We start from the raw sequence: 27,919 nt of genomic DNA, 5'->3' as shown, positions 1-27,919 counted from the left end.
TTTATGATAAAGATTAGCTAACGGTTACAAGTATTTATTATAGGGAACCTAGGGGGCATATATTTTTGTATTAAAGCTAAAACCAAAATAAACATGTGGATACTAACAGTGAACCGAAAATCAGTGGTATTAATTTGGCATCTTATTTTACAGTTCAGGGAAATGGTATCACAACTGAAAGATCTTGTTACTGAGAAACAAAGAGAGATATCTCGTGCAGTGGCGCCATACATCCAGGTAAGTCTGCTACTTCAGACTTCTTCAGCCTTACTCCTTCTTTACTACATAAACTATATCATATAAATTATAATAGTATCTTGTGTAAGTACAGAACTATCCCTCATTTCTCTTTCTCGTAGTTTCCCTCCTTCATCAAGTCCCAGCAGTGCCCAGGCTGAAAGTTTCTCGAACACACAGTATTAAGGACTTATCTCTGATTCAATCTGTTTCATTTATTTACTGCATGCTCCCGTGACTAGACTCTCTTTAGCTTAAAGAGGTTGGATTATTTTTACCTCTTTTTCCAGACCAACTTCTGCACACAACCCTATAGAGATTCATCACTAATGTGTGTATGTGAATGTTCAGAGAATGGTTTATGGATGAATAAATATAAAACGTTCCTCATTATTTGTTATTAGATGCTTGAATTTCTCTTCGGTATTATTTGTTTTTCCTTTCCTAGTGTTTTTTTTTTTCTTTTTTCTTTTAGCATTTCTTGTATGAAAATAATATTGTAAATATTGTTTTAACCATCAACAGTTTTGGCATTACTTAAGGTTTTACATCGATTTTTACATATTACCCTGTGAAGATGTGAAAACTTTTGTATTGCGTTATAAAAACTAATGATGATGGCGAATATAATTATAATAATAATAATCCTGTGAAAACAACATGGTAGTTGTGTTTTTGCCGGAATAAGGTTAACTTTCATTTTAGCTCTCGTTCGGTCTAATAGGTCTGACCTCACATTTGTTCTAATGGGATTGTTATCTCCTTTGGAGTCGTTCGTTGTAACAGATCTCTTCTCATTGGATTTTTATTGACCATTCATTTCGTTTCATGTGTTCGGTCTGAATTCTCATCAACTTTTTATGGAATAAAGTCATGCAAATTACATTCATACATACATATATATATATAAATATATATATATATATATATATATATATATATATATATATATATATATAGGCACACACATTTACAATTATATATATACATATATAAATATATTTGTATGCACACATATATATATATGCATATATATATGTGTGTGTATATGTATATGTATGCATGCACGCACACATACATACATTATATATATATATATATATATATTTATATATATATATATCATATAATGTATGTATGTATACACACACGCACATGTATATTTATATACATGGATACATTATATGTACATATGATATATAAGTAGATAGATAGATATACATACATACATACATGCATACATTATATATATGTATACATACATTATATATATACATACATACATACATTATACATATATATATATATATATATGCATACATACATTATATATATATATATACACACACACAGACATATGCATACACACACACACACACACACACACACACACACACATACATAGTCTCACAATCCCCATCACCAAATCTATCTTTATTCTGCTGTTGTACCTACTTCAGCCTGTGTTTCTCTTTGTTTCACCTTCACTGTGTCTCCATTCTCTATTACCACTTCACTATCGCTCCCCTTTATATACCTATGCTAACCATCAAGGGCCAAATATCAAATTATTGTTCACCATTTGCGCGCTCCATGAACCCCTAAAACACTTATGGAAAAGACCCTTCATTGTTAAACTATTTTTCATTCCCAAATATAATTTTTCCTTAGTAAAATGACTTCCCTTTCATGACAGACATTGATAATTTAGTCTCTCTTCTAGAGGAATTTATTGGAAACACAGCATATTACCAGGGATATTTGGCATAAACTGTCCAGCCAAAACATCAAGTGTGCTTTACTATTGATTCACTTTGATCTAATTTAATTGGCTTAGTGGTTAGGGTGTTGGATTCATGACCGTAAGATTGTGGTTTCAATCCTTGGACTAGACATCTGTTGTGTTCTTGAGCAAAACACTTCTTTTCATGTTGCTCCAGTCCACTAAGCTGTAGAAATGAGTTTAGCCTGGAGAGGGATGAGCTCTGCCAGGCTTTCTCGCCCTAGACACACTGCAAGGCTGCACTGCCCCAACGACCGCCAAGGGGTTAAGGGATTTATCAATTGTCACTGTAATTGATCCCTTCTTTTTTACTATATATATATATATATATATATATTATATTTATTATATTTATCTTATGATATTTACTTTACTTTATATTATACTCATTTATTGTGCTTTTAATTATTAATTTTTCTATATGTGATAGTGGATTTTCATCGATGAGTTCTTGAAAATTGGTTATTTTCCCTAAAACTATATATATTTTATATATACTTTATCTATAAGGCTCAATTTAATTTTAATTTTTTATAAATTGATTTTAATTGAGTTTTTTACCTGTAATTTTGGATTTTGTCCCTAATATTATTATTATATATATATATATATATACATATATATATATATATATATATATATATATATATATATATATATATATATATATATATATATATATATATATATATATATATTATTTCACTTAGGTTTAGCAATACTGATAACCTGGTGTTATAATTCAGTATACTCATGCTTTAGAACAAAGTGTCAGTCAAGTATAGATCAGTAATAAGAAATTAAAATGACAAAGGAATAAGAAACTAGGTCATGAACTTCATTAGCTTACAACCATGTCTGCTAAACTAATAGTCGAATGTTTGTGTATCATATATGTGTATGTATGTCTCTCCTATTTTTTAATTATTATAAATCTTCCACCAAGGAGGGCACCAGTTTCCAACAAAGATACAAGGCTCCTTCGTTGGGATTTAGTTAACATAGACAAATTCACATTTGGAACTTGAGAAAAGTGTTGCATATTTTTACTGTTCCACTCACAGATTGCACTTGTAATGCACGAATCAGCCGGTCAGTTTCTCTTTCTGACAACCTCAGTTTATCCAGATTCTCCTTTAAGCATTTACTAACAAAATCTAGTGCTCCAGTTATTATTGGTATGAATATGAATTCATAGTCTGGATAGAGAAGCTGCAGGTTTCAAAGCAGTTGTCTATAGATATCCTCTTTTACTTTGATTTGCAAAGAGATATATCTGCAGGGCAGATGTAAGTATGTATATATACTAGAGGTTGAACCTAACTTATGTTGTTTTCGTTTTTCCTTGGCTCTCTTTTTCTTTTCTTATGTCCTTTCTTCTCTTCCTTTTCTTTGCTTGGATGTTTCTCTAGTATACAACAAAGGGTTTTGTCCAAAATGTTATACTTTATAACTTTTACTCAATTCTTTTCCTACTTTGAGTATCAACTGAATAATATGAACTGTGAATGTCTTGAATTTTTGTTGATGATGTGTTTTGTATTTGATTTCATATATATATATATATATATATATATATATATATATATATATATATATATATATATATATATGTATATATATATATATATATATATATATATATATATATATATATATGTATATATATATATATATATATGTATATGTATATATATATATATATATATATATATATATATATATATGTATATATATATATATATATATATGTATATATATATATATATATATGTATATGTATATATATATATATATATATATATATATATATATATATATATATATATATGTATATATATATATATATATATATATATATGTATATATATATATATATATATATATATATGTATATATATATATATATATATATATATATGTATATATATATATATATATATATATATATATGTATATATATATATATATATATATATATATGTATATATATATATATATATATATATATATATATATATATATATATATATATATATATTTGTATGGATGTATAATTTAATATACATAGGGTTTAAATGCAAGCTACTATCAGTTTCATGCCTCTGATAATACGATTGTTAGACAAACTTCTATAATGTGTTGTGTATTTTTAGGCAGTCCTTCAAACTCAAAATACATGACTGCCCTATAACCCATGACTCCCAGTCCCCTCTTTCCCAAAATCAGTCTCAGAGACTATAGTGCGTTCCTGGTTCCTAAAATTTATTTCCGTCACGGTATGAATATCATCAGGCAAACATTTACTCCACATTACATATGATATTTGTTACAAGTGCTAAGATTTCCTGTGTTCCCAGCAAGCTCAGTCTTCATTTAGGCTTCAACTTTATTTTGTTGTTTTCTCTTGTATTCCGTTATAATCCCATTTAAATTTTGGATGCATTAAAAGAGCTTACATTTCTCCCCAGTGCTTGACTGGAACTATATTTTATTGACCGTGAAGAACAAAGTTGATTTCAACAAGATTTGAATTCAGAACATAAAAGGTTTATAATTAAATGCTGCTGGGCATTTTGTCTGATATTCTAATGATTTTACCAACCACATTTGGTTTACTTGTCTTGGAGGAACTGCACAGTCTATGGGATATTCCAGACCAATCCATTTAAAACAAAAGGAAGTAATTACCATCATCATCGCAATAGTTTAAATGTTTCATTGGGCAAGGTAGATTTTTCTACAGCTGAGTATCCATAAGCAAAGTAATAATAGTTCCCCATGATCAGACATGTTTTTGTGGAAGATTGGAAATGAATGACACCGTTTGTATGGCAGTGACACTTGTTCAGAACTATCATGCAATGTCAAGACAAGGTATCACACATGCACGTGCACACATACACAGATACACTCATATATATATATATATATATATATATACATACTCTCACACACAAACACACACTCTCACAGATACACTCATATATATACTTACATACAAACACACACACACACACACACACACAGAGAAAAATGTAGAAATACAATGGGATTCTTTGGGATCTCATCTGCCAAATCCACTTACAAGGCTTTTATCAGCTCATAGCTGTTATTAAAGACACTTGCCTGAGGTATATTGCAGCAGTGGGACTGAACCCAAAACCACGTGGTTGGGAAGCAGCCTTCTTAACCACACAGCTATACTTGTGCCTATTTATACTACCTCTGTAGTCGTTATAACGTATAAATCTACTGTTAGTAATAAGTCTGAAGTTATTGCTATAACGATAGTATTGTCTGTTGATAGATCTTTCGATGGTATTCTAATACAATCATAAGGCAAGGCGTTTATTTTTTTTTTTTAATTTTCAGTTTACATTAGTTTAATTACTGTAACAGAATTTAATGTCCAGTAATAGGTCCATCGTCACTGCTATGGCATCATTACCGTCATAGTAGCACCATTTAACTTTGCATTAACAGTATAATTAGTCTGGTGGTGGTGTGGCGCCAAGTTGACCATAGTTACATCCCAATTTGATCATATTCACTTGAGAGTATTTAAATAGAAGAATCAATAATTTAGCTTTCTTCCTTTGTTTCACTGGCAATTATTTAAAGGCATTTGCAGTTTTTATGTAGAAGGTTTATTAACCTCCATCTATGTGTGCTTGTATTTGTAAATGTTTGTATGATACCCTCAATGTATTCATATATATCATCATCATCATTTAACGTCCGCTTTCCATGCTAGCGTGGGTTGGATGATTTGACTGGGGACTGGTGAAGCGGATGGCTACACCCGACTCTAATCTGATTCGACAGAGTTTCTACAGCTGGATACCCTTCCTAACGCCAACCACTCTGAGAGTGTAGTGAGTGCTTTTTACGTGCCACCGGTATGAGGGCCAGTCCGGCGGTACTGGCAACGTTTCGAGCCTCTGCTCTTCAGCAGAAAGGAATAAGAGGAAATAAATAAAGAGAGACTGAAAAACAAACGCAAGTTTAGTAGTCCAACATGGTGAATGATTGGGAAAAAAGAGGTTGAATGGAAGGGAGATAATATTGTGTATGTGTGTATGTGTATATATATATATTTGTAAATGTGCGTGTAAATATGTATGTTGTTCTTCTTTTTCTTATTATTATTATTATTATCATTATTATTATTGTTATTGAGCATTAATACCTTTCTCACTAAAAATATACATAAAAATACCCATTAAAACTCATTCAGTGTCTTGTTATTCTCCATTACCCATTCTTTCGGCACCATTTCAAACAGAGCAGGTCTTCAACAGCGCCGCCATCATCGTAGTTTCCACTGCTGCCGTGTATCTCCTTAACCTGCCGAAGTCATAAACTGTATTTCCAGCAATATTCTCGTGTCGTAAATTAAAAATTAACTTTTGTTGGTGGGACACCTGACACATACTTTGATGGTTTATGGACACCCATTATCTAATGACAGTGGCCAAAGAGAGGGGAAGGTGACAGTGCGACATCTAGGTTATTATTTACTGTCTTTTGTGTTCTGGGCTATTAAAATTGTTCAGTTATTCTAATATCGGCTGTCACCACCGTTCCCAGCTCCACCATCTTCGCTGTTTCTTAGGCTGAGTCTAGTTCCTTCTGATCCTCTCTTCTATGGAAACTATAGTGACCTGACAAAGGAGCCTGTTTGTGGTCGCTGGACTTGCTAGAAACAGCAGTAAAATTACATCCTACTGTATTGAAAGGAGGCTATATTGGATAATGTATTCTTGGAAATAAAACAAGATCATCTGATTCACTCTACTTTGATGACTATGATGGCCCAACAAGGGAGCTTCTTTGTGGTTGCTAGACTTGCCAGAAATAGCAGCCAAGTTACATCCAACTTTCTTAAAAGAAGGACATATTGGAAAATGTAGTCCCAAATGTATTATGTCTAGAAATAAAATTAAGATCATGTGATCCACTCTGCTTTGGAACCTATGATGGTCCAACATGAGTGCCTGTTTGTGGTTTTGGGCATGCTAGAAACAGCAGCCAAATTACATCATATTGTCATAAAAGAAGGACACATTAGATAATATAGTCTTAGATGTACTATGTCTGAAAATAAGGTAGGATTATCATAACTGGAATGTCTTTGACCATATCCAGACTTGGCCTTGGGTTGAACACTAAATGAGGTTATGACATTACTTTCCATGACATCAAATGTACCAAATGACCTCACCACATCACACTATGTCACACTATGTCACACTGTGCCTCACTGTTAAGTGACAACTACTGTGCGCTGGTGCAATAAATTATGCTTACTGCTTAATGTCGCTTTCAACAAAGAACTTTGTCACATTTCTGATTTCTTCCTCCACAGAATTCCAACCTCACCACCACTTCTTACTGCCCCCACTACCACCACCACCATCACCATTCTGCACAAATCAGTACTATATCCCCTGCCCCTTCCTTCTTTCTGCATTGCCATCAATTTATGCACCATCAGAGCCACTGTGCATCTCTACAACTCTGTCAGAGCATCACCAGCACTCCTGTGTTGCATCTCTCCATGCTATATCACCATCTCCCCACCACCACCACCACCACCCTGTGGCACCTTGGGAAGTGTCTTCTGCTTTAGCCTTGAGCTGAACCAAAGCCTTATTTCATTGACCCTGAAAGGATGAAAGACAAAGTCAACTTCAGTGGAATTCAAACTCAGAATGTGAAAATGAACAAAGTGCCACTAAGCTTTTTGCCCAGTGTGCCAGCATTTCTGTCAGCTCACTACCTTAGCTGTGCTAAATATTGACATGTCTAATAATATACAATTATATTCAATACAGTAATAGTCGTCACAGGTAAATTGCACTGTATTTGAATATAATACTTTTGAATATTTATATTTAACCCTTTAGCATTCAAATTAATATGTCAAAAGTAATCCTTATTCATTTAAATTTTAAAAAATTAATCTGGTATTATCTTGTAGCTTCAAGAGTTGAAAGATGTAATTGCTTATTTTTAGAATGACATTGTAGGACAGGTTAGAGATACTGGTTCTGGCCAGTTTGAGCATTAAATGTGTAGAATATTTGGGCCGGATATAGCCGGTTTAAACACTAAAGGGTTAAAGATTAAATGAATATGATAAGCAGGAGAGAGATTTAAGAGTTTCTGTTTTCTAAAAGTGTTTCAACTGGGTAATTTTCATCTCAAATTTTAATTAAATTTCCTTGAATATTCTGAAGGTAATTTATCCATCCATCCATCTACACACACACACACAGACATCAATAACCCTTCATTGCCCAGATTAACAACAAATATCGCAGGTGATATACACAACCAGTTTGCAATGTAGAGCTGTGCTATACGCATTCTTGAAAGACCGGTTATATATATCATCTGGCATGTATTAAAATGTCAGCGCCAAAACTGCCCAGCAGTATTTTGAGACAAATTCTGAAGCATCTAACTAATAAATATTCTTAAGGTATATTTCAACCGAAACAAAACACTGTCGCAGTAAATAATTTCATGCTTCTCTGGAAAGAAAAGGTTTCAATTAATGCTGTTTGAATAAGTATATGTGTGTGTATATTGTAATTTTCTAATCTAGAGCACCTCTGAGACAAGTTTCAGATTTGTTACTTTAAATGATTAGCCTTCAGCTTCGTTAATTTACAAAGCAAAAATTCAGTCAGACTGAGAAGTGTTGCTGATTGAATTCAAATGTAAGATCTGATGGAATTAGTGCAATTAATCATCCTTGATTAAATATTTTATAATCAATACTAACACATTTAGTATACTAAATAACCTATGTCGAGTTGACCAGTACGGTCTGAGTGGAATTTGATAGATGGAAACAGTGCAGAGCTTGTATGTGTATAGGCATGTTTATGTATATGTGTGTATGTGTATCCATTTAATGTCCATATTTCCAATGCCAGTTTGGGTTAAACAGGGGCTTATTTGAGGCTGTAGTTACTCTATGGCCAAGCAGCCTGTCTATCTTCAAGGACGAAGGCTTTTATATGTTGGTAGTAGTATTTCAGAAATTACAGGGATTAAATCTCTCCTCCTCAATATCTTTGCTTGGGATAAATTACCAGTAATGATATAGAGCAGTGCTTCTCAATCAGGGTTCAGATGGCCCCTGGGGGACCCCATATAAGATTTTTTGTTGTTGTTAAAATTTATTGTCCAATAAATTGGTTATATTTCTACAATACTCAAAATATAAAAAAAAAATTTTTTATGCAATTCTTAATAATATTTAATTATAAAAACAGGAATTTATTTTATATACAGTAAATGGCTGTGGAGGTTTCAGTAGTGTAAAATAGGAGTCCAAAAGGTCCATAGGCAAAAGATTGTTGAGAACCATTGATACTGATTGATCTGTGGGTTTTCATCGTTTTTGCTGTGGAATGCTAACATATGTTTTTTTCATTTACTTGTAAAAGTCATTTAGGAGTGGCTGGTTGAGTGAACAACTTTGTAGACATATTCAAAATCTCCTAACAGAGCTAGTTTTGAATTCTTAGGCAATAGACACCACTCTGCTTGCCACATTCTAGCAATGCAGACCAAATTAATCTATTTAATTAATTGTTTACTCCCTGTTGTTAAGGCTTAATTTCTTTCCTTCCTCTGTTTCTTTTCTTTTCTATTTTTCGTTAGATTCTTTATAATCTTTTTATCTTTTTTTCTTTGCTTACATTATTTTGTTTAGCTATTATCTTTAAGCCAACAGTATGAAAGAAAAATAAACACAAAAATTGTTAAAACAGAAAAAAAAGAAAGCAAGAAAAGAATACAAACTTAATGACAGGGAGCTAAGAATTAATTGATTAATTAATTAATTAGTTAGATTAATTTGGTCTGCATGCCATTATGTAAAGGGACCTTTGTTTAAGCCAAGTCTAACATATCTACAGATTAGTCATAGTGTTCACATAACTTAATGTGTGTGTAGTATGTTGTCATTATTTTAATGTCTGTTCTCTCCTATGCTGCCTGCGATAGGTTGGGTGGTTGTGCAACACCACATTACATTCACAATGCCTTATATATGTTCTTATTCCTTCCATTTACAATTGGTGCCTATTCTTATACGTTTAGTTACTGCTACGCTCTGTCACCTAGAATACTTTGACTATTCATATAACAAATCTGTACATTGCATGAGAATTTTAGTTGTGTTATTTTTGTATAAATTTTGTGTTTATATATATATATATATATATATATATATATACATATAGGCGTAGGAGTGGCTGTGTGGTAAGTAGCTTGCTTACCAACCACATGGCTCCAGGTTCAGTTCCACTGCATGGCACCTTGGGCAAGTGTCTTCTACTATAGCCTTGTGCCGACCAAAGCTTTGTGAGTGGATTTGGTAGACGAAAACCGAAAGAAGCCCGTCGTATATATATATATATATATATATATATGTGTGTGTGTGTGTGTGTGTCTGTGTTTGTCCTCCCAACATCGCTTGGCAACCGATGCTGGTGTGTTAACGTCACTGTAACATTAGCGGTTCGACAAAAGAGACCGATAGAATAAGTACCAATCGAGCACTGAGGTTGGTGTAATCAACTAACCCCCTCCCCCAAAATTTCAGGCCTCGTGCCTATAATAGAAAGGATTGTTGTTATTATTATGATTATTATTATTATTATTATTATTATTATTATTCAAATCTATTGAATTTCATGCTGCATATTGGTGTTTGTGCTTAAAACATCTGCCAGTTTTGGGGTTTATTGAGAATCTGGCCCTGTTTTGCTAATGTAGGAAACTTGGAACCTTCATTTCTATCGATTGTTGTTGCATAATTAATTTTTTGTTTTATTTGCCTAGAAATATTTTATTAGTTTATTTCTAATGAAAAGCTCTGTAATTAAATTACATTTTCAAAATCACCGAATCTCTGTAAATTGCAATTTACCGAAAAATTTCCTCTTTGTTTAGAGACCGAATGACGACTACTGCAAATTTCTGCTCACTGGGGTAGGGTTGCACACAGAGCTCTTCATGAGATGCAATGCTGTTTGTAATATAACTAAACTTGGCCTTTAAGTGCTACCATCTTGGGAATTTGGTGGATATTAATTTGATCATTTATATTATTTCTTGTCGTAATCGTTGGTATCCTTTTATCTAACCGCATATGATTTTACGTTATTAATATCATCGTCTCATTGATCATTTCTGTATGATTGTGATATAATTTTATCATTAGTTTCCCTTCTTTTCCTCCTCCGACTCCCACCTTATCTCTACTCAACTGCACCACCCCACACCCCGTTCTTAGCTGCTTCTGCTTTTCCTCTTCTTTGTTGCAATGACTATCTCTCCCTCCCTCTCTCTCTCTCTCTCTCTCTGACCTGCTGGCTGGCTGGTAATTATGATCATTAGTGGTGGGAGGAGGAGGAGACAATAAAAACAGTACACCAGACACTCATTTGGGAAGTTACTAAACGAAGAAATATAATCAACTTATGATGATGACATGCAATAATACTAAACTGTCTTTCTAGTTGTCTCAGTGGCCATGAGATGACCATCTAATGACATTCATTGTTTGACCATGGCTAACTTACTAAGTGTATTAATACAAAAAAAAACTACGCTTTCTTGAAAGAAGATTCAGCTTTGAGCTGCCATAATCATTATCATCATTAAGCACAGGCTTGGCTGTGTGGGTAAGACGCTTGCTTCCTAACTATGTGGTCTCTGGTTCAGTCCTGTTGTGTGGCACGTTGGGTAAGTTTCTTCTGTTATAACCCTAGGCTTTCTTGAAAGGAGAAGATTCGGCTTTGACCTGCCAGGATCATTATCATCATTAAGCACAGGCTTGGCTGTGTGGGTAAGTTTCTTCTGCTATGACCCTAGGCTGACCAATGCCACATGGGTGGATTTGGTAGACAGAAACTGAAAAAAAAAAAGAAAAACAAGCACTTAGTGATTGTAAACAAACATCATTATTATCATCATCATCATCATAATAGCAGTGTTGTTTGTTTCCAGTCTTCTGTGAAAAACATGTTTGGTCATGTGGAAATATTACCTTGTTTGGGGACTGGCACGGGTTGATGACAGGAAGGGCATCCAGCCATAGAAAATCTGCCTCGGCAAATACTGTTTGACCCATACAAGTATGGAAAAATGGACAGTAGATGATGGTAATGACAAATGCTGTCATTTTTTTCGACATCATCATCCCTTCATCTTTATAAATTGTAGCCATGATATGTATTTTTGATAGTCTTTACTTTTTATTTTCAATGTTGTGATGGCGTCTTGTATCTCAATAATATGCACTCTGTTTATGAAAACGATGGGTGACAGGTATTAATGCAACTATTTGTTCCTTCTCGAGCCATGCTTGGTTCATAAGGGCTGGTTTTCCGGCTTCATTGGCATATAGGTTCCCTGGACGGGACGCTGGTCCGTCACAGATGAGCTGCTAGATGCAGGAGGAAAGAGTGAGTGAAAGTTGTGGCGAAAGAGTCAGCATAAGTTTGCCATTACCTTCTGCTGGAGCTGCGTGGAGCTTAGGTGTTTCACTCATGAAAACACACATCGTCCAGTCTGAGATTCGAACCCATGACCATGAGTTCACTGCTCTAACCACTAGGCTATGTGCCTCCACTATGCAAGTATATGTCCTTCCTTTTATCAACTGTTATGGCAGTGCAAGCTTGGTGTTTTCAGCTGTGATCACCAGCTCTTCGGAAATCATTTTTCTATGCTTGTTGCTTCTTTCACTCTATATTGGTTCTTACTGTTAGGAACGAAAATTGTTAGTTACAGTTATATTATATTCACCAGCTCAAGAAAAGTTGCTGTCTTAGACTTGGGGGCGATCTCCTTGCCATATTAGTTTATTTTTGGAAGACTGTTCTTCATGTACAAAACTGACTTTCTGGGATGTCCTGTAAGCAAATACCTTTTCTTTTTCTTTCTTTTTTTTTTGTCCCTTACCCATCACTTTTCTCTGTATAAAAAAAAAATAAGAAAATAAAACATTTATGGCATTTATATAAAGAATTCTTACACTTAACCAATTACGTGGAGTTAATTACACTTAACTAATTAAATGTTGCTAATTCTAGTGCTGATACCCAATGACATCGAATAATTGTATTGTGTTGTAGCTTTCAAAGAGAGGAATGCCATAATTACTGCAGAGAATTATGACATTCCCCTCTTTGAAGATTGGGAGATGTCCAATTACCAAAGCAAGGATTTCTGTTTCCCTGGTTGGTGTTTGGATATTTCTGTCTCTTTTATCTGATGTTGTTTCATCTGAGTCGGCTCTGATTGCCCAGATATATGAACAAAAGCATTCCAGCCATGACCTTTCCGTTTTTATTTTTATATTCAGTATTGCTTTGTCTGATGCGTTTGTGTCTATTCTTAAGAATGTAAGGTGTCGTTTAAGGTAGATTTGACAGTTCTTTCTAGCAGGTTAGACAGCCTCATGCATGCCCTTTTATTCTCAGTTGGTGTGTGTTTGGTGTGATTGAATTGTGCAGATCCAATTTGGAAAAGTAGACATCAAGTAGACATAGGTGTAGGAGCTGCTGTGTGGTAAGCAGCTTGCTTACCAACCACATGATTCCAGGTTCAGTCCAACTGTGTGGCACCTTGAGCGATTGTCTTCTACTATAGCCTTGGGCCAACCAAGGCCTTATGAGTGGATTTGGTTGACGGAAGCTGAAAGAAGCCCGTCGTATATATATATATATATATATATATATATATATATATGTGTGTGTGTGTGTGTGTGTATATATGCATGTATATGTTTGTGTGTCTGAGTTTGTGTCCTTTCCCCCCCCCCAACATCGCTTGACAACTGATGCTGGTGTGTTTACATCCCCGTAACTTAGGAGTTCTGCAAAAAGTACCAGGCTTTAAAATAAAAAAGTCCTGGGGTCGATTTGTTTGACTAAAAACCCTCCAATGTGGTGCGCTCCAGCATGGCCACTGTCAAATGATTGAAACAAATAAAAGAATGCAATCATAAAGAATCTTTAGAGTTCATCCAAGTTTGCCATTTTCCTCTTACTTGAGCATAACATCGGAAGCCATCAAGAACTATTAAACAATAACAACCATTATAAAGTTAAAGAATTTATGGAAGGAAGAGCTGTTTACACTGTATCATGCCTGTATCTGAAAGTTGATTAGAGTTGGTATTAAACCGATTAAATCTAATGGGATCCTCTTGAAATGGTTTTGCCAGACTTTGAAGAATGGCTCATTCCATGGTGTGTAATAGCTCTCCATGAGTCACTTTGCAATCTGAATTCAGGTATTAGAGAATTATTTCAATGTTTGATTGTATGGAAGATTGAAGTCCTTAACTACGCGCACATGCACACACACACACACACATATGCGTATATATTCTGTGACTGTACAAACACTTATTATAATTAAATATTTGCATGCTTAAATATTTGTAAATATTACCTGGATAAGCATATTGATGGTTGCATGTTAGTTGTGTGAGTGTGACACCTGTATAAGCTGTTTTGTGTCAGGCTCTCTACACCATGTCCTTCTGTGCCTCTACCATACTCTGTGTGTGTGTGTGTGTGTGTACATGTTTGTGTGTGCATCTCATCTTGTCTGCATATCTGCACACGTTTTCCACTCACAAATTCCTGAAACACATTATTATCTACCTCTGTTTCAATAACTGGTTGTTGGCTGCCAATTAGGGTTTTTTGTGAACAAAGATAGTTTGTGTTTAAAAAAAAAAAGACTTTGTGCTGGTAAATATATTATCTATTATGCATGTGCCTCTGTGTGTGTGTGTGTGTGTGTATATATATATGTATATATATATTTATATATATATATAGAGAGAGAGAGAGAGATGATATATATATATATATATATATATATATATATATATATATATATATGATATATGACTGTCTTTGTTGAAATGCAAGCACACACACACACACACACATTCATTCTCGTCACTACTCAGGTTCTTGCTTGTTTTCTGAACAAACGTTTTAATAATAATCTTAAATTGTGATTTGTGTATGGATGTCTGTATGTGTGTGTGTGTGTGTATGGATGTCTGTGTGTGTGTGTATGGATGTATGTGTGTGTGTGTATGGATGTCTGTGTGTGTATGGATGTCTGTGTGTGTGTGTGTGTATGGATGTCTGTGTGTGTGTGTATGGATGTCTCTGTGTGTGTGTGTGTGTGTGTAAAGCTTAAAGGCTGGAAGTGTTCGACTTGTGATCACAATTTCATGGGTTCCACTGCCTAGACCAGGCAGCACATTGTCCTCCTCGTCTGTGTGGATAAATGCATCATTTGTGTGTATCTTCTGGTAGATAAAAAACAAAGGCTTATGATATACGACTGTGCTAGAAATGTACTGGATATTTTTTATACGTTTCCCATCTGTTGAGTAAATTATCTCTGGCAGAACCAAGTTTTCATTCAGTCAACCTTTTGGCTGGACATATATATATATGTATATAATAGGCACAGGCATGGCTGTGGGGTAAGAAGCTTGCTTCCCAACCACATGGTTCCAGGTTCAGTCCCACTCTATGGCATCTCGGGTAAATGTCTTCTACTATAGCCTCAGGCCAACCAAAGCCTTGTGAGTGGATTTGGTTGATGAAAACTGAAAGAACATATACAAACATATACCCAGGCCTATTCCCTTTTTTTTTTTAGGAGGAGGTAGCCACAACAAGACACACACCAAGCATTCCATTCATTTCCCAGCTCAAAAGGAGTGTGTGTGTGTGTGTACATGCTTGTACACAGACACACAAAACTGAAAGAAGCCTATCACACACACACACACACACACATATATAATGTGTGTGTGTGTGTGCATATGTATATGCTTAAGTGTCTGAGTGTGTCACCCCCACCATCGCTTGACAACCGATGTTGGTGTGTTTACATCCCTGTAACTTAGTGGTTTGGTAAAAGAAACTAATAGAATAAGTACTAGGCTTACAAAGAATAAGTTCTGGGGTCAATTTGTTTGACTAAAGGTCATTTAACAGACGTTAAACGATGATGAGGATGATGATGATTATGATGGTTGGTTAAATAAGCAATGTGCTGAAACTTAAAATTTAATCTCCTTTTAGCATTGAGACTCCTCATCAGTAAATGTTCTGTTGTTATTCTTAAAATTGCTTTAAAATTAACAGTAAATAACTACACACACACATTTGTACCATATTAGAATAAATTTAGACATTAATACATGATATATCAAAACAGTATAGTTAGGCATTTTGCATCCATTTATAGTCCAAATTTAGAAAGACAGAAAGAACAAATAAATTTTAATGAAAGAATTCATCATGACTAACAGACAATGAATGAGTCAAACCAACATCACCTGCTAAAGGGTAAAAGAGAGACTGGGAATCATGCGACTTATAATTCATAACCATCGTAATATTTCATAGAGATATATCTATATACATATTCTCAGATGGAAAAAATTGTACAGGAATAGATAGTAATAACAATAATAATAATTCTTTCTAATATAGACACAAGGCCTGAAACTTTGGGGAAGGAGGCTAGTCGATTAGATTGAGCCTAGCTGGTACTTAATTTATCGATCAATAAGAATAAAGCAATACCAGGCACTGGCTCTCATGGCTTCTGATCTTAATTGATTGGAAGTGTTATCATGTACATTGTTTTGTGTTCGTATAAAAGATGGCCTACAGCAAATATTCTGCTCAATACCACAGATTTGCTTGTCATTTGTTTGACCTTAACCAGTTGAGCATGTCCCTAAGTGGCTGACGATATGTGCATCTCTGATCATGAGCAGAAGTAGTTGGGGAGCATCATAACCACGTGTTGAGAGGAATTCTTTGGGGTTTGGATAATTCACCTCTGGAAACATGGGTATTTTGTTCAACATCCTTAAATGACACTTATTCAAGGACCTTTTGAACGGAATGGGTACTTGACCTGAAGAAAATTCTAACTGGGCTCCACCTGCAAGGTCATGTGTTGTTCATCTTGATATGAGATCACCATGTCATGAACATATGGTTGTGATGCATGTGCCTGATATATTCTTATTGGATGGGTAATCATGATGGGTACACTGGGCTTTGAATATTTTACCCCAGTGTCACTTTGATGGCATGCACTGCTCTCTCACACAATAATAATAGTAATAGTAAGGATTATATATATAGTTGTAGTGATCATTAAAAAGCTGCCTAACCGTACTTACTCTTCCTTTTGACTCTTTTACTCTTTACTTTGTGTGTATATATATATGTGTGTGTGTATATATATATATGTGTGTGTCTGTGTGTGTGTGCATATATATATGTGTGTGTAAATGCAAGCTTTAATAGAAAATCTCATTTGTTTCTGCACCAGACACCATTGTCAAGTTGCTGACTTTACATTTATATATCATTATGTATAAGATTATCTTTTATAATTACTACAGAATTAAATATTTTTCAGCGACAGTTGTGTGTAGGTGCCTCCTCAGGTGGAATGCTATTAAGTACTGTCGGATTTCTTTGAGTTTCCTCAGACATACCATGTCTATTACTCTCCACCAATAAGTTCATTAGATTCTGTGTGACACACATTATTGTGGTATTAAAGCCTGCTCTTTCCCATCTTCGTGTGATATTATTCTGATATTAATCCTCTAAAATAGTGGAGTTTCACATGTTTATCCAGCCTTGGAAAAGATCCTGCTGAAGAGTGGCAGTATAGGAGCTTTTTAATGCACGTTATGAGGTTATTACCTGAATTGTACTAAATATATATATATATATATATATATATATATATATATATATATATATATATATATATACTAAATGTATGTGTTTTCCATGTTGGCATGGATTGGACAGTTTGGCAGGAGCTGACCAGCTGAAGAGCTGTTCAGCTCCTTGTCTGTTTTACCATGGTTTCTATGGCTGGATGCCCTTCCTAACGCCAGCCCCTTTACATAGTGTACCAGGTGCTTTTACACAGCACTGGCACGGGTGCTTTTTGTGTGGCCCCTGTACCTACAAGCCCGCAAGATAGACAGACAGACACACTCACACTCACATGTGTACATACTTACATTAACCTGGACTGGTTCCTGTGCAGGTCGCACTTAAAAACCACCATTTGAGTGTGGTCATTGCCAGTACCGCCTGACTGGCCCTTGTGCCAATGGTACGTAAAAGCACCCACTATACTCTCAGAGTGGTTGGCGTTAGGAAGGGTATCCAGCTGTAGAAACTCTGCCAGATCAGATTGGAGCCTGGTGCAGCCATCTGGCTCGCCAGTCCTCAGTCAAACCGTAAATAGTATTTTCCTAAACAATAGATCCACTTATTTCAGTTAGTGACTTATTCACGAATATACCAACACTAGCACCCCTGAACTCTCTAGGAATGCACAAAAGCCCTTTTACTATTTTGTAACTAATCTCATGTTATTACATAACTGACTTCACAATTTGGGTATTCATAACTTATTGGGAATTCCTAAAAACAAGATCCTGTGTAAGACAGTTTGGTATTTTCTATAAATGCACAAAACCCTTTTTAAGGGTTACATACTTTGTATTGTTGTTATTGGATTAGCGAAACAATTATGAGAATGGAGCCAAGGGATAAGCCCCGCTTTCGCAGGAATTACCGGGTACGTCAGGTAGTATATATATATATATATATATATATATATATATATATATATATATGTATATATATATATGTATTTGTGTATATGTCTATATATGTACATTAGTATGTAAAACCAATATGGTATTGAATCGTGCCACATGATTCACGAGCTACTTTTATTTAATAATATTCTCTATTTGAGTCTTCCTTTCTCTGTTTACTGCAGGTTTGTTCTTCCTCATGAATTTATTCTTTCTTTCTGTCTAAATTTTAATTATAAATGGATGTATACCATCTTAACCATACTATTTTAATATGTTAATGCTGGAATTTATTTCAATAATGGTATGCATCTTTTTGAATTACCTGAGATATTGTTTCTGACAATCTCCATTGAGTGAAAGCAGAATAAATCTGTAATACATATTGAACCTTTGTTTTACACACACACACTAGGGAGAGTGAGAGAGTTCACTATTGTTTAATGAATGGATCTATACACCTTGTGCTAGTAAAGATTTTCATCTAATATTTTACCTGTGTCCAGTGTGTGTTTGTATATATATATATATAGAGAGAGAGAGAGAAAGAGGTTAAAGACAGATGTTCTCTATATAGAATCCACTCCAAAGTCCTCAAGAAATTTGAAATTGAGGAAGTAGAGGAGTAAATGTAAGCACAAGTTGGGCAAGTTGATTTATACAGAATATTGGATACATTTAATACAAAAAAATGTACGTGTGTATGAATATAAAGCAGTCCAACTTGCACAAAATATAAATGATATAAGGAGTTGAATGGGTTGAGTTTTATGAGACCAACAGCTGTTTCTGGGTGCTTGGTGGTCTGGACTAATGAGAGTTACTTGGTTCCATTATCAGATAACACTGCCTCCATTTGTCCATCTTTAAACTCCATCCTGTCAACACCTCAAATGTAAAGCTCTCTCCTGAAGGCGGAGGCGGTGTTATTCGATAATAGAACCAAGTAACTGTCATTATTCCGGACCACCAAGCTCCCAGAAACAGCTGTTAGACTCGTAAAACTCAAGCCATTCAACTCCTGATATTTATATTCTGTGTAAGTTGGACTATTTTATATCCATACTCACATTTTTTGTATTAAATGTATCTAATATTCTGTGTAAATCGACTTCCCTAATTTGCTTGTCATTGCATTTACCCCTATATATATATATAGATATTGTGTGTGTGTGTGTGTAGTTATAATTTTTCAGCATAAATATTTGGGTCACATCTGGTTAGTATGTCCATACATATATATGACTTATATTCAGTAGGGGTTTTAATAATGGTCAAAGTTATTTGGGTTTCATAATCCTAAGAGAGTTCTATCCCAACACGCTCCTTTCTGTTAACATTTCAACATTTTTTTTTCTTAAAGAACTATTTATAAACAATTTCTTTTAAAGATATTTTATCACATTTAATCCTTTTTTTTCTCTCTCTCTCTCTCTCTCTCTCTCTCTATTTTTAAACCTTAATCTGTTTGGTAAAAATCTTTCTAGTTTTTGTACTCTACTTACTACTGTGGTGTGCGTGTGTGTTGCAGGAGTCGATGATCAACATATATTCTGACTGTGGGGAAGCAAAAGGCAAGGGCATGTTCCAAAGAGTCAAAACTATCGTAAATCAAGGAATAGACACCAATCGGATGTTTATGTTCGATAATGCATCTGAACTTCTCGTTAGCCAAATGCGCATTTTGCAGGTGGGTCAACTTACATTTCATTACCTGTTTCTCTTCTCTCATTCAGCCAAAATGTCATTGCCAATTTGTCTTCCGTCTCATGTCTTGTTGATGGTGCGCCTGACTACACACACGCACGCACGCATGCATGCATGTTTTCACTTACTATCACATACACTCTCTCTCTCTCTCTCTCTCACACACACACACTTACACACATAAATGTTTTGCTATGATTTTTCTAGTGCATCTGTATCCCCTACCCACGCTCACACTTTAATATTTAGTACTAATCATTTTGCAATGTAGTAGCTAATTCTATTTGTTATTGTCCACATTAGAAATTCATTGCTTTCATTACTTATAATCATTCGGAATACTTCTTTTTTTTTTCCTTTTTGTAATAATTTTTTTTTTTTTTTTTTTCCTACCATATTCTTCAGATTTAAAACATTATTTACCTCTAACAATCTTTGTTTGAGTGAAAGCTAAGATTCTTTGTTATGGCATAAAATATATATAAATCTTTTTATAAATATTTACTGTGCATGATACATGTATGTGAGTGAGTGTGTGTGTATGTCTGCGTGTGTGTGTACATGCACAAATGCACACACACACAAGTGAGGAGAGACTCATCACTGTTTAATGGGTCAATATACTTTGTTCTGGTAAAAATGTTTGTGATGTGTGTAAAACATTACTCTTTTACTCTTTTACTTGTTTCAGTCATTTGACTGCAGCCATGCTGGAGCACCGCCTTTAGTCGAGCAAATCGACCCCAGGACTTATTCTTTGTAAGCCTAGTACATATTCTATCGGTCTCTTTTGCCGAACTGCTAAGTTACGGAGACGTAAACACACTAGCATCAGTTGTCAAGCGATGTTGGAGGGACAAACACAAACACACACACACACACACATATATATATATACATATATAAGACGGGCTTCTTTCAGTTTCTGTCTACCAAATCCACTCACAAGGCCTTGGTCGGCCCGAGGCTATAGTAGAAGACACTTGCCCAAGGTGCCATGCAGGGGGACTGAACCTGGAACCATGTGGTTGGTAAGCAAACTACTTACCACACAGCCACTCCTATATATATATATATATATATATATATATATATATATATATATATATATATATATATATATATATATATATATATTCATATATATATATATATTCATATATATATATATATTCATATATATATATATATATATATATATTCATATATTCATATATTCTTTAATCTAATTCGGTGTAATACTCATAATTAAAAAAGAAGACCTGATCCAAAACTGGGTCATCACGACTTCAACTCTTGGCTGGAATCTTCATTATATTTGATGAGGCAGGTGTAAATATATGTCTATCACTCTGCAGAAAACTGTTATTGATTATTTTTTCTTCTAGTTCTATCTATTTAGGTCAACATGGTAGAAGAGTTATCTGGAACGCCATGTAGATACTGATTTCATTTTGCTTCTCCAGAAGTCTATCAGTTAAAGAGGTGTGGCTGTAATTCACTGATCAAACCAATCCCCTTTGAATGTTAAGGAGGCTTACTTTACTTTAATTTACCAACAGTGGGCGGTGGAGGGTGGCATAGAATGTGAGGCTTGGTTGATGGTTGATGTGATACAAATACAGAAATGGATGTGTGGCATTAGGAAGAGAAAGAACATTGAAGCTTTGGCATTCCCTGCATGAATGCTAATCATGCCAGGCATTCCTAAGATGTACAAATGAATGTTAATAACAAACCAGATTTTAATGTATGTCTTACAATTTTGTGAAATACAAGAAAGAGGGTGTTTACATTTGACACACATGCTACATGTAAGTAAATATTGTCCTGAGTCCTAAGGCCTGTTACATGGTTTTCATGGCTTGTGTGTGACCAAGATCGCAACATTTCTCCCTTAACATATCAGTCTGTCACAAAAGGAAGTCAACTGGAGCAATGGAAAATAGTGTTTTGCTCAAGAGCACAACACACCACCTGGGCTGGGAATTGAAACAGTGATCTTACAACTGTTAGTGCAACACCCTAACCACTAGACCACACCTTATATATATCCTTCTTCAATTATACAGCTTTGGTTTTTGTTGAAAATTGCATGCTCTGACTTAGTTACCTTGTGTCACCCTCTTACTCCTGCTGTCTGTTGTTGCCAGGAATTATTTAATCTGGTGCTTTACCATTTTACATCATACTATCCATGTGGGAATTTACCCCATGTAAACTATTAAGGGGAAAAAGTCTATATAAGCTTTCCCTAATGAAAGATACTAGAGGCTGATATACCATGTTATGAGTTAAGTTACTGGGATGAAATTTATCAGCCTAATTCAGTTCTCTTTTATTCTATCCCTCCATTCACTCACTCCACTCATTTTACTCACTCAACATACTCTTACTCACTCCACACACTCCACCCATTCTCACTCACTCACTTCTTGCACGCCACTAACTTACTCCACTCCACTCACTCACTCCCCTGCACTCTACCTCTCTCTCTACCACTCTCTCTCTCTCTCTTGTAGGAATTTAAAGGAAACACTTTGTTGTTTGTTATATTGTTGTTTTTGTTTTGTTCTTATTCCATTCCAAAACAATTTCCTAGCATCATGCTAGCCATTATCTTCAGCATCCAGTTCTCCCATATCTTCTATCTATCCAATCAACCCACTTCTATTACATTCTACAAAGTTATCTAAAGTAATGTTGCAAAGATATAATCTCCTCCTAGAAAGGCGGCATTACTAGATTTTGTCTAATATTCCCATATCTGCACATGCACACACACACACACACACACACACACACACACACACACACACACACACACTCATACATACATGCGCATGCGTACACATACACACACAAACGCATACACATTCTTGCACATGTAGATACACATATTTATGCTAAGACACAGACACACACATACACTCTCCCTTTTGTATGTATGTACACATAGTTATGCATACAGGGAGACACAAACATACACATGAACACACCTAACAAAATCCTGCAACCAATCAGACTTACATATATACATACATATATGCATACATACATAAATATGCACACACATGCATGTATACTTATATATAGAGTTACACACACATTTATGCATGTACAAACACACACTTTTGCACACAGACGTCTTCCTAATTATTTATTAACATTTTCTGTTTGCTGAATACCTGTTAAGTGCCTGATTATATAAGAAGAAACTCTTCTGTTGCAGTGTGCTACGATAAAGTCTGGCAGGCATGGGAGGCGGAGGGGTGTGGGGCAGGAGGTAGAATGTTGGTCGTATCTTGTATTACATCATCTCTCGAGTGTAATACATATTGATACATAGAAACAGCTGGCCAATACATATTGGTACGTAATATTGGTTGGTCAATAAGGTAGCGAGTTTTTCAGAATCGTTAGCATGCCAGGCGATATGCTTTGCAGCTTTTCATCCATCTTTGCATTCTGATTTCAAATACCGAGAAAATAAGTACCAGTCGCGCACTGTAAAGGGACCGTCTCGAGTCATGCTGACTCATGAGGGCTGGTTTCATGGCATATAAATTCTTCACCTGGATGGGATGCTGGTCTGTTGCAGGATTACTCATTTTTGCCAGCTGAGTGGACTGGAGTAACATGAAATGAAGTGTTTTGCTCAAGAACACAATGTGTTGCCCAATCTGGGAATCAAAACCACACTCTTACAATCATGTGTCCAATGCCTTGACCACTAAGCCATGTGCCTTCACTGGGGTCAGTATAATCTACTTACCACCCCCATCCTCTGTAATTGCTGGCCTTGTGCCAAACCTTGAAACTAATATCTGTTGGACTATTATTATTCTTTTCTACTTTAGTTACAAAGCCCCAAATTTTTGGGGAAGGGGGCCCAGTCGATTAGATCGACCCCGGTACGCAAATGGTACTTAATTTATTGATCCTGCTGGTGTCTTGTAAAAAAGACCTAGTACACTGTGTGAAGTGGTTGTTGCGAAGGGCATCCATCCATAGAAACCATACCAAAACAGACAGTGGGGCATGGCGTAGTGCTTTGGCTTGCCAGCTTCTGTCAAAGCGTCCAACCCATGCCAGCATGGAAATCAGGTGTTAAATGATGATGGTGACTATGAGGCTTGTATTGGCCTGAGTCTATAGTAGAAGATGCTTGCTGTAGGGAGCAGTCAATGTGATCAAATCTACCAGGGATCTATCAATTGTCTGACAGACTTTCATAACCAGTCAATCATTAATCTACCATTGCTTAAAATACTAAATATTTCACCAGAATCCTTAACAGCCACCATTGCTAAAATGGCAAGTATTATTAGAATGTCTGATAATAGAATCTTCTTTGGGATTTATGGTTCCGCTTTTAAAAGCTGCTAAAGAAGGAATTAGCTTCATTAGAATGTATGGAAAACTGATTTTCTGTGACTATCTGTGGAACACCTTGAATTATTTGCTAATTCACATCTGAATGGTTTAGCAAGTGGCGGTGGTTTTAGATGGTTTCACTTCAACTCAATTAGGATGAATGAATCTAAATAAATTGCATGTTATTGTGTGTATGTAGCTTGCATCTTGGGTGTCTCTACATTTCTCCAGAATTTCATCTCATTCACTCTCTTTCTCTCCCCACCCCACCCCATCTCTCTCGTTTTGTGTGTTCATGTGTCCATGTGTGTGTATATGTGTGCTTCTCTCACTGTCAGGTTTGCATTTTTTGTCTATGTGTTTCGTATCTGTTTGTGTGTAATATTTCTCTATTCATACTAGTGTATTCCTATATTATTATATATATTTAATTTATTATTAACTTTATTTATTCTTCTTATTTCTTCTTTTTTTCTTTTTTTCACATCTCACTGTTTTCCTTCTGCAGGTGTGTGAATGTGAATGCACGCACACACACATATATATATATATATATATATATATATATATATATATATATATATATATATATATATATATATATATATATATATATATATATGTATGTATGTATGTATGTATGTATATATATATATATATATTGTATTGAGTAACATTGAATTAACCCATACCATGTGTTTTATTTCAATTTTCACCATTATAAGCTCCTGTCTTGTGCATTTTCCCCTTCTCCAACCCCATTTCTTTACATATGCCAGATGTTTAGTAAAAGAGTTAAAAATGTACATCTCTCTCTCTCTCTCTCTCTCACACACACACACATCTTGCTTTATCTCCCTTGTCAGCTCTTCAACCAACATCGCTTCCCCTGTTGTGTATTTCATGTCATTCCATTGTACTTCTTTATTCAGACATTTCCATTAATATTTAGAACAGTTTCGCAACTAAATATGTTTCCTAACACCATTCTCTCTCTCTATCATGGGTTTTAGACAGTCTCTGTAATTATATAATAAAAATTCAAAAATTTATTTCAAACTCACTTGTGTGTCTTTTCAATTATTTCTGAATGTTTCCTGTACATATTATCCACTTAAAAAATCTGTCTCTGATGTGATTTAAAACTCTCCCATCAGCTGCTTTGCTGCATCTACGTCATGTCAGACATATCTGAAGCCCTGTTTTTCGTTCCTAATTTTTGACCTTCATTCTTGCATACCTACTAAACTCTGCTGATATAAATCTCATAATCCTAATCCTACCAAGATTTACAACAAACCTCTTAGAATTTTCTCTCTAAGATTCCAATTTAATTAGAAACTTATCTTTGTTCTGTGCCACATAAATGTAGATTGATTTTTCCTTAATCCTTGTTTCTAATCCTAGTTCTTTCCAATTGTCTTTTCTTATGACCCAATATTTAAATGATGCAGATTATCATTCACTGTCTGGTTATTACTTTCTATATCTACTTCGCTAAGCTATAATGCTTGGGATATGGCTTAGTAGAGATGGTGACTGGATTAAATTACTGACAAATAATGCTATTAGGGAATTCTCCCGCTCACCATTACTGTCTTTGTCGTCATTTTTATTTTTGCTGTTGTTGTTGTTGTTGTGGTGGTGGTGGTGGTGGTTAATGCTGATCTGAAGGAGTTTTGAAAAATGGATAATGCTATATGGCAGTTTCTAGAATTCAGACTGTTCTAAAACACATACATACATACATACACATATGTACATATGTGTGTGTGTATAAATAGATAGATCTAGATATATATATATATACATACACATATATACATTTATATATGGACATATACATACATGTGCGTGTGTGTACATACATACATACATACATATCAGTTACAGTTCAACTAGGTATTTCTTCCATTTCTGACTCCGTTAAGCCTTCTTTAAAACACTATCTGCTCTCAGTGTTGTTTCTGGTATTATTCTCTCAAATATAATGCCCATTGTTACACTAGAAAGTAGGTTACACATTAATTCGGGAATCATTGCATAAATCTACAGCTATTTGAGATATAGGAAGATATGGATCAATATAAATACATATTTATTCTATATCTTCCCTGTTGGTTCTCTCAGCAATATAGGGCTGGTGGTTTATCTTGCTACAAAGCCATTTTTTACTTCTTTTATTTCATTTATTTATTTCTTTTTTTCAATAAATTAAACATAGAGATAAAATTGATCTATTTAAGTCAGTTGCATATTAAACTGGTTCCATATTTTCGTTACATAATCAGTTAAAATTTCTCGCTCAATGCTTGCATTGCATATCCATCGCACCATACTCATCATTTATTGCACATGCATCAGACCATACTAATTTCACCATTCTCTATATATTTTTTTATTTATTTCACTTATTTGACTTCGACCATTTGCGGGTACCACCTTCAAGAATTTTTAGTCAAATGAACCAACCCCAGGACTTATGTTTTTAAGCCTGGTACTTATTTTATCGGTCTCTTTGGCTGAACTGCTAAGTTATGGGGGCAGAAATATACCAAAATGAATTGTCAAGCAGTGGTGGCGGGACAAACACAGACAGAAAGACACACACATACATATATTTATATTTACATATATATACACATGATAGGTTTCTTTCAGTTTTCATGTACAAAATCGACTCACAAGGCTTTGGTCAGCCTGAGGCTATAGTAGATGATACTTGCCCCAATGCTACACAGTGGGACTGAACCCACAACCATGTGGTTGGTAAGCAAGCTTCTTTCCACATGGCTATGCCTGTGCCTATATATAAGAAGAGAAGAAAAGAAAATCTTGGCCATTCTATCATTTGCCTCGACAGCAGACTGTACTCACTTCCTTCATTGCTGTATTGTTTATCCCTATGATCAAAGACATTCCAGCCATGACCACCTTGCCTTTTTAGTGCTACATAGAACTGCATCATCCAATGTATCCTATTGTTGTTTAAGACAATATGATGTGATTTGATGGTGATTTGGTTGCTATTTCTAGAAAGGCTTAATGACCACATCGGGGTTCCCTCATAAAGTAGCCCAAAGTGG

The 27,919-nt window shown here is 34.9% G+C and overlaps 1 protein-coding gene across 19 annotated transcripts in view; it reads left to right on the top strand.

Moving 5' to 3' along the window:
* LOC106875384 (uncharacterized) overlaps nucleotides 1–27,919 on the top strand; it is a 425,794-nt gene that overhangs the window by 387,987 nt on the left and 9,888 nt on the right. For 14 of the 19 annotated variants that reach the window (XM_089338012.1, XM_089338010.1, XM_089338011.1 and 11 more), the window contains 2 exons: nucleotides 154–237; nucleotides 20,281–20,439. In XM_089338012.1, coding sequence (XP_089194138.1) covers nucleotides 154–237; nucleotides 20,281–20,439 — 243 coding nt within the window. The remainder of the gene's footprint in view (nucleotides 1–153; nucleotides 238–20,280; nucleotides 20,440–27,919) is intronic. The other 5 variants (XM_089338016.1, XM_089338006.1, XM_089338008.1 and 2 more) reach the window with 1 other exon arrangement.

Source organism: Octopus bimaculoides, chromosome 20 (assembly GCF_046866305.1).
Source record: "Octopus bimaculoides isolate indiv1 chromosome 20, ASM4686630v1, whole genome shotgun sequence".
Classification (NCBI taxonomy): Eukaryota; Metazoa; Mollusca; class Cephalopoda; order Octopoda; family Octopodidae; genus Octopus; species Octopus bimaculoides.
Note: the sequence above shows the minus strand (reverse complement) of the source record. Positions and strands in the feature narration are given on the sequence as shown.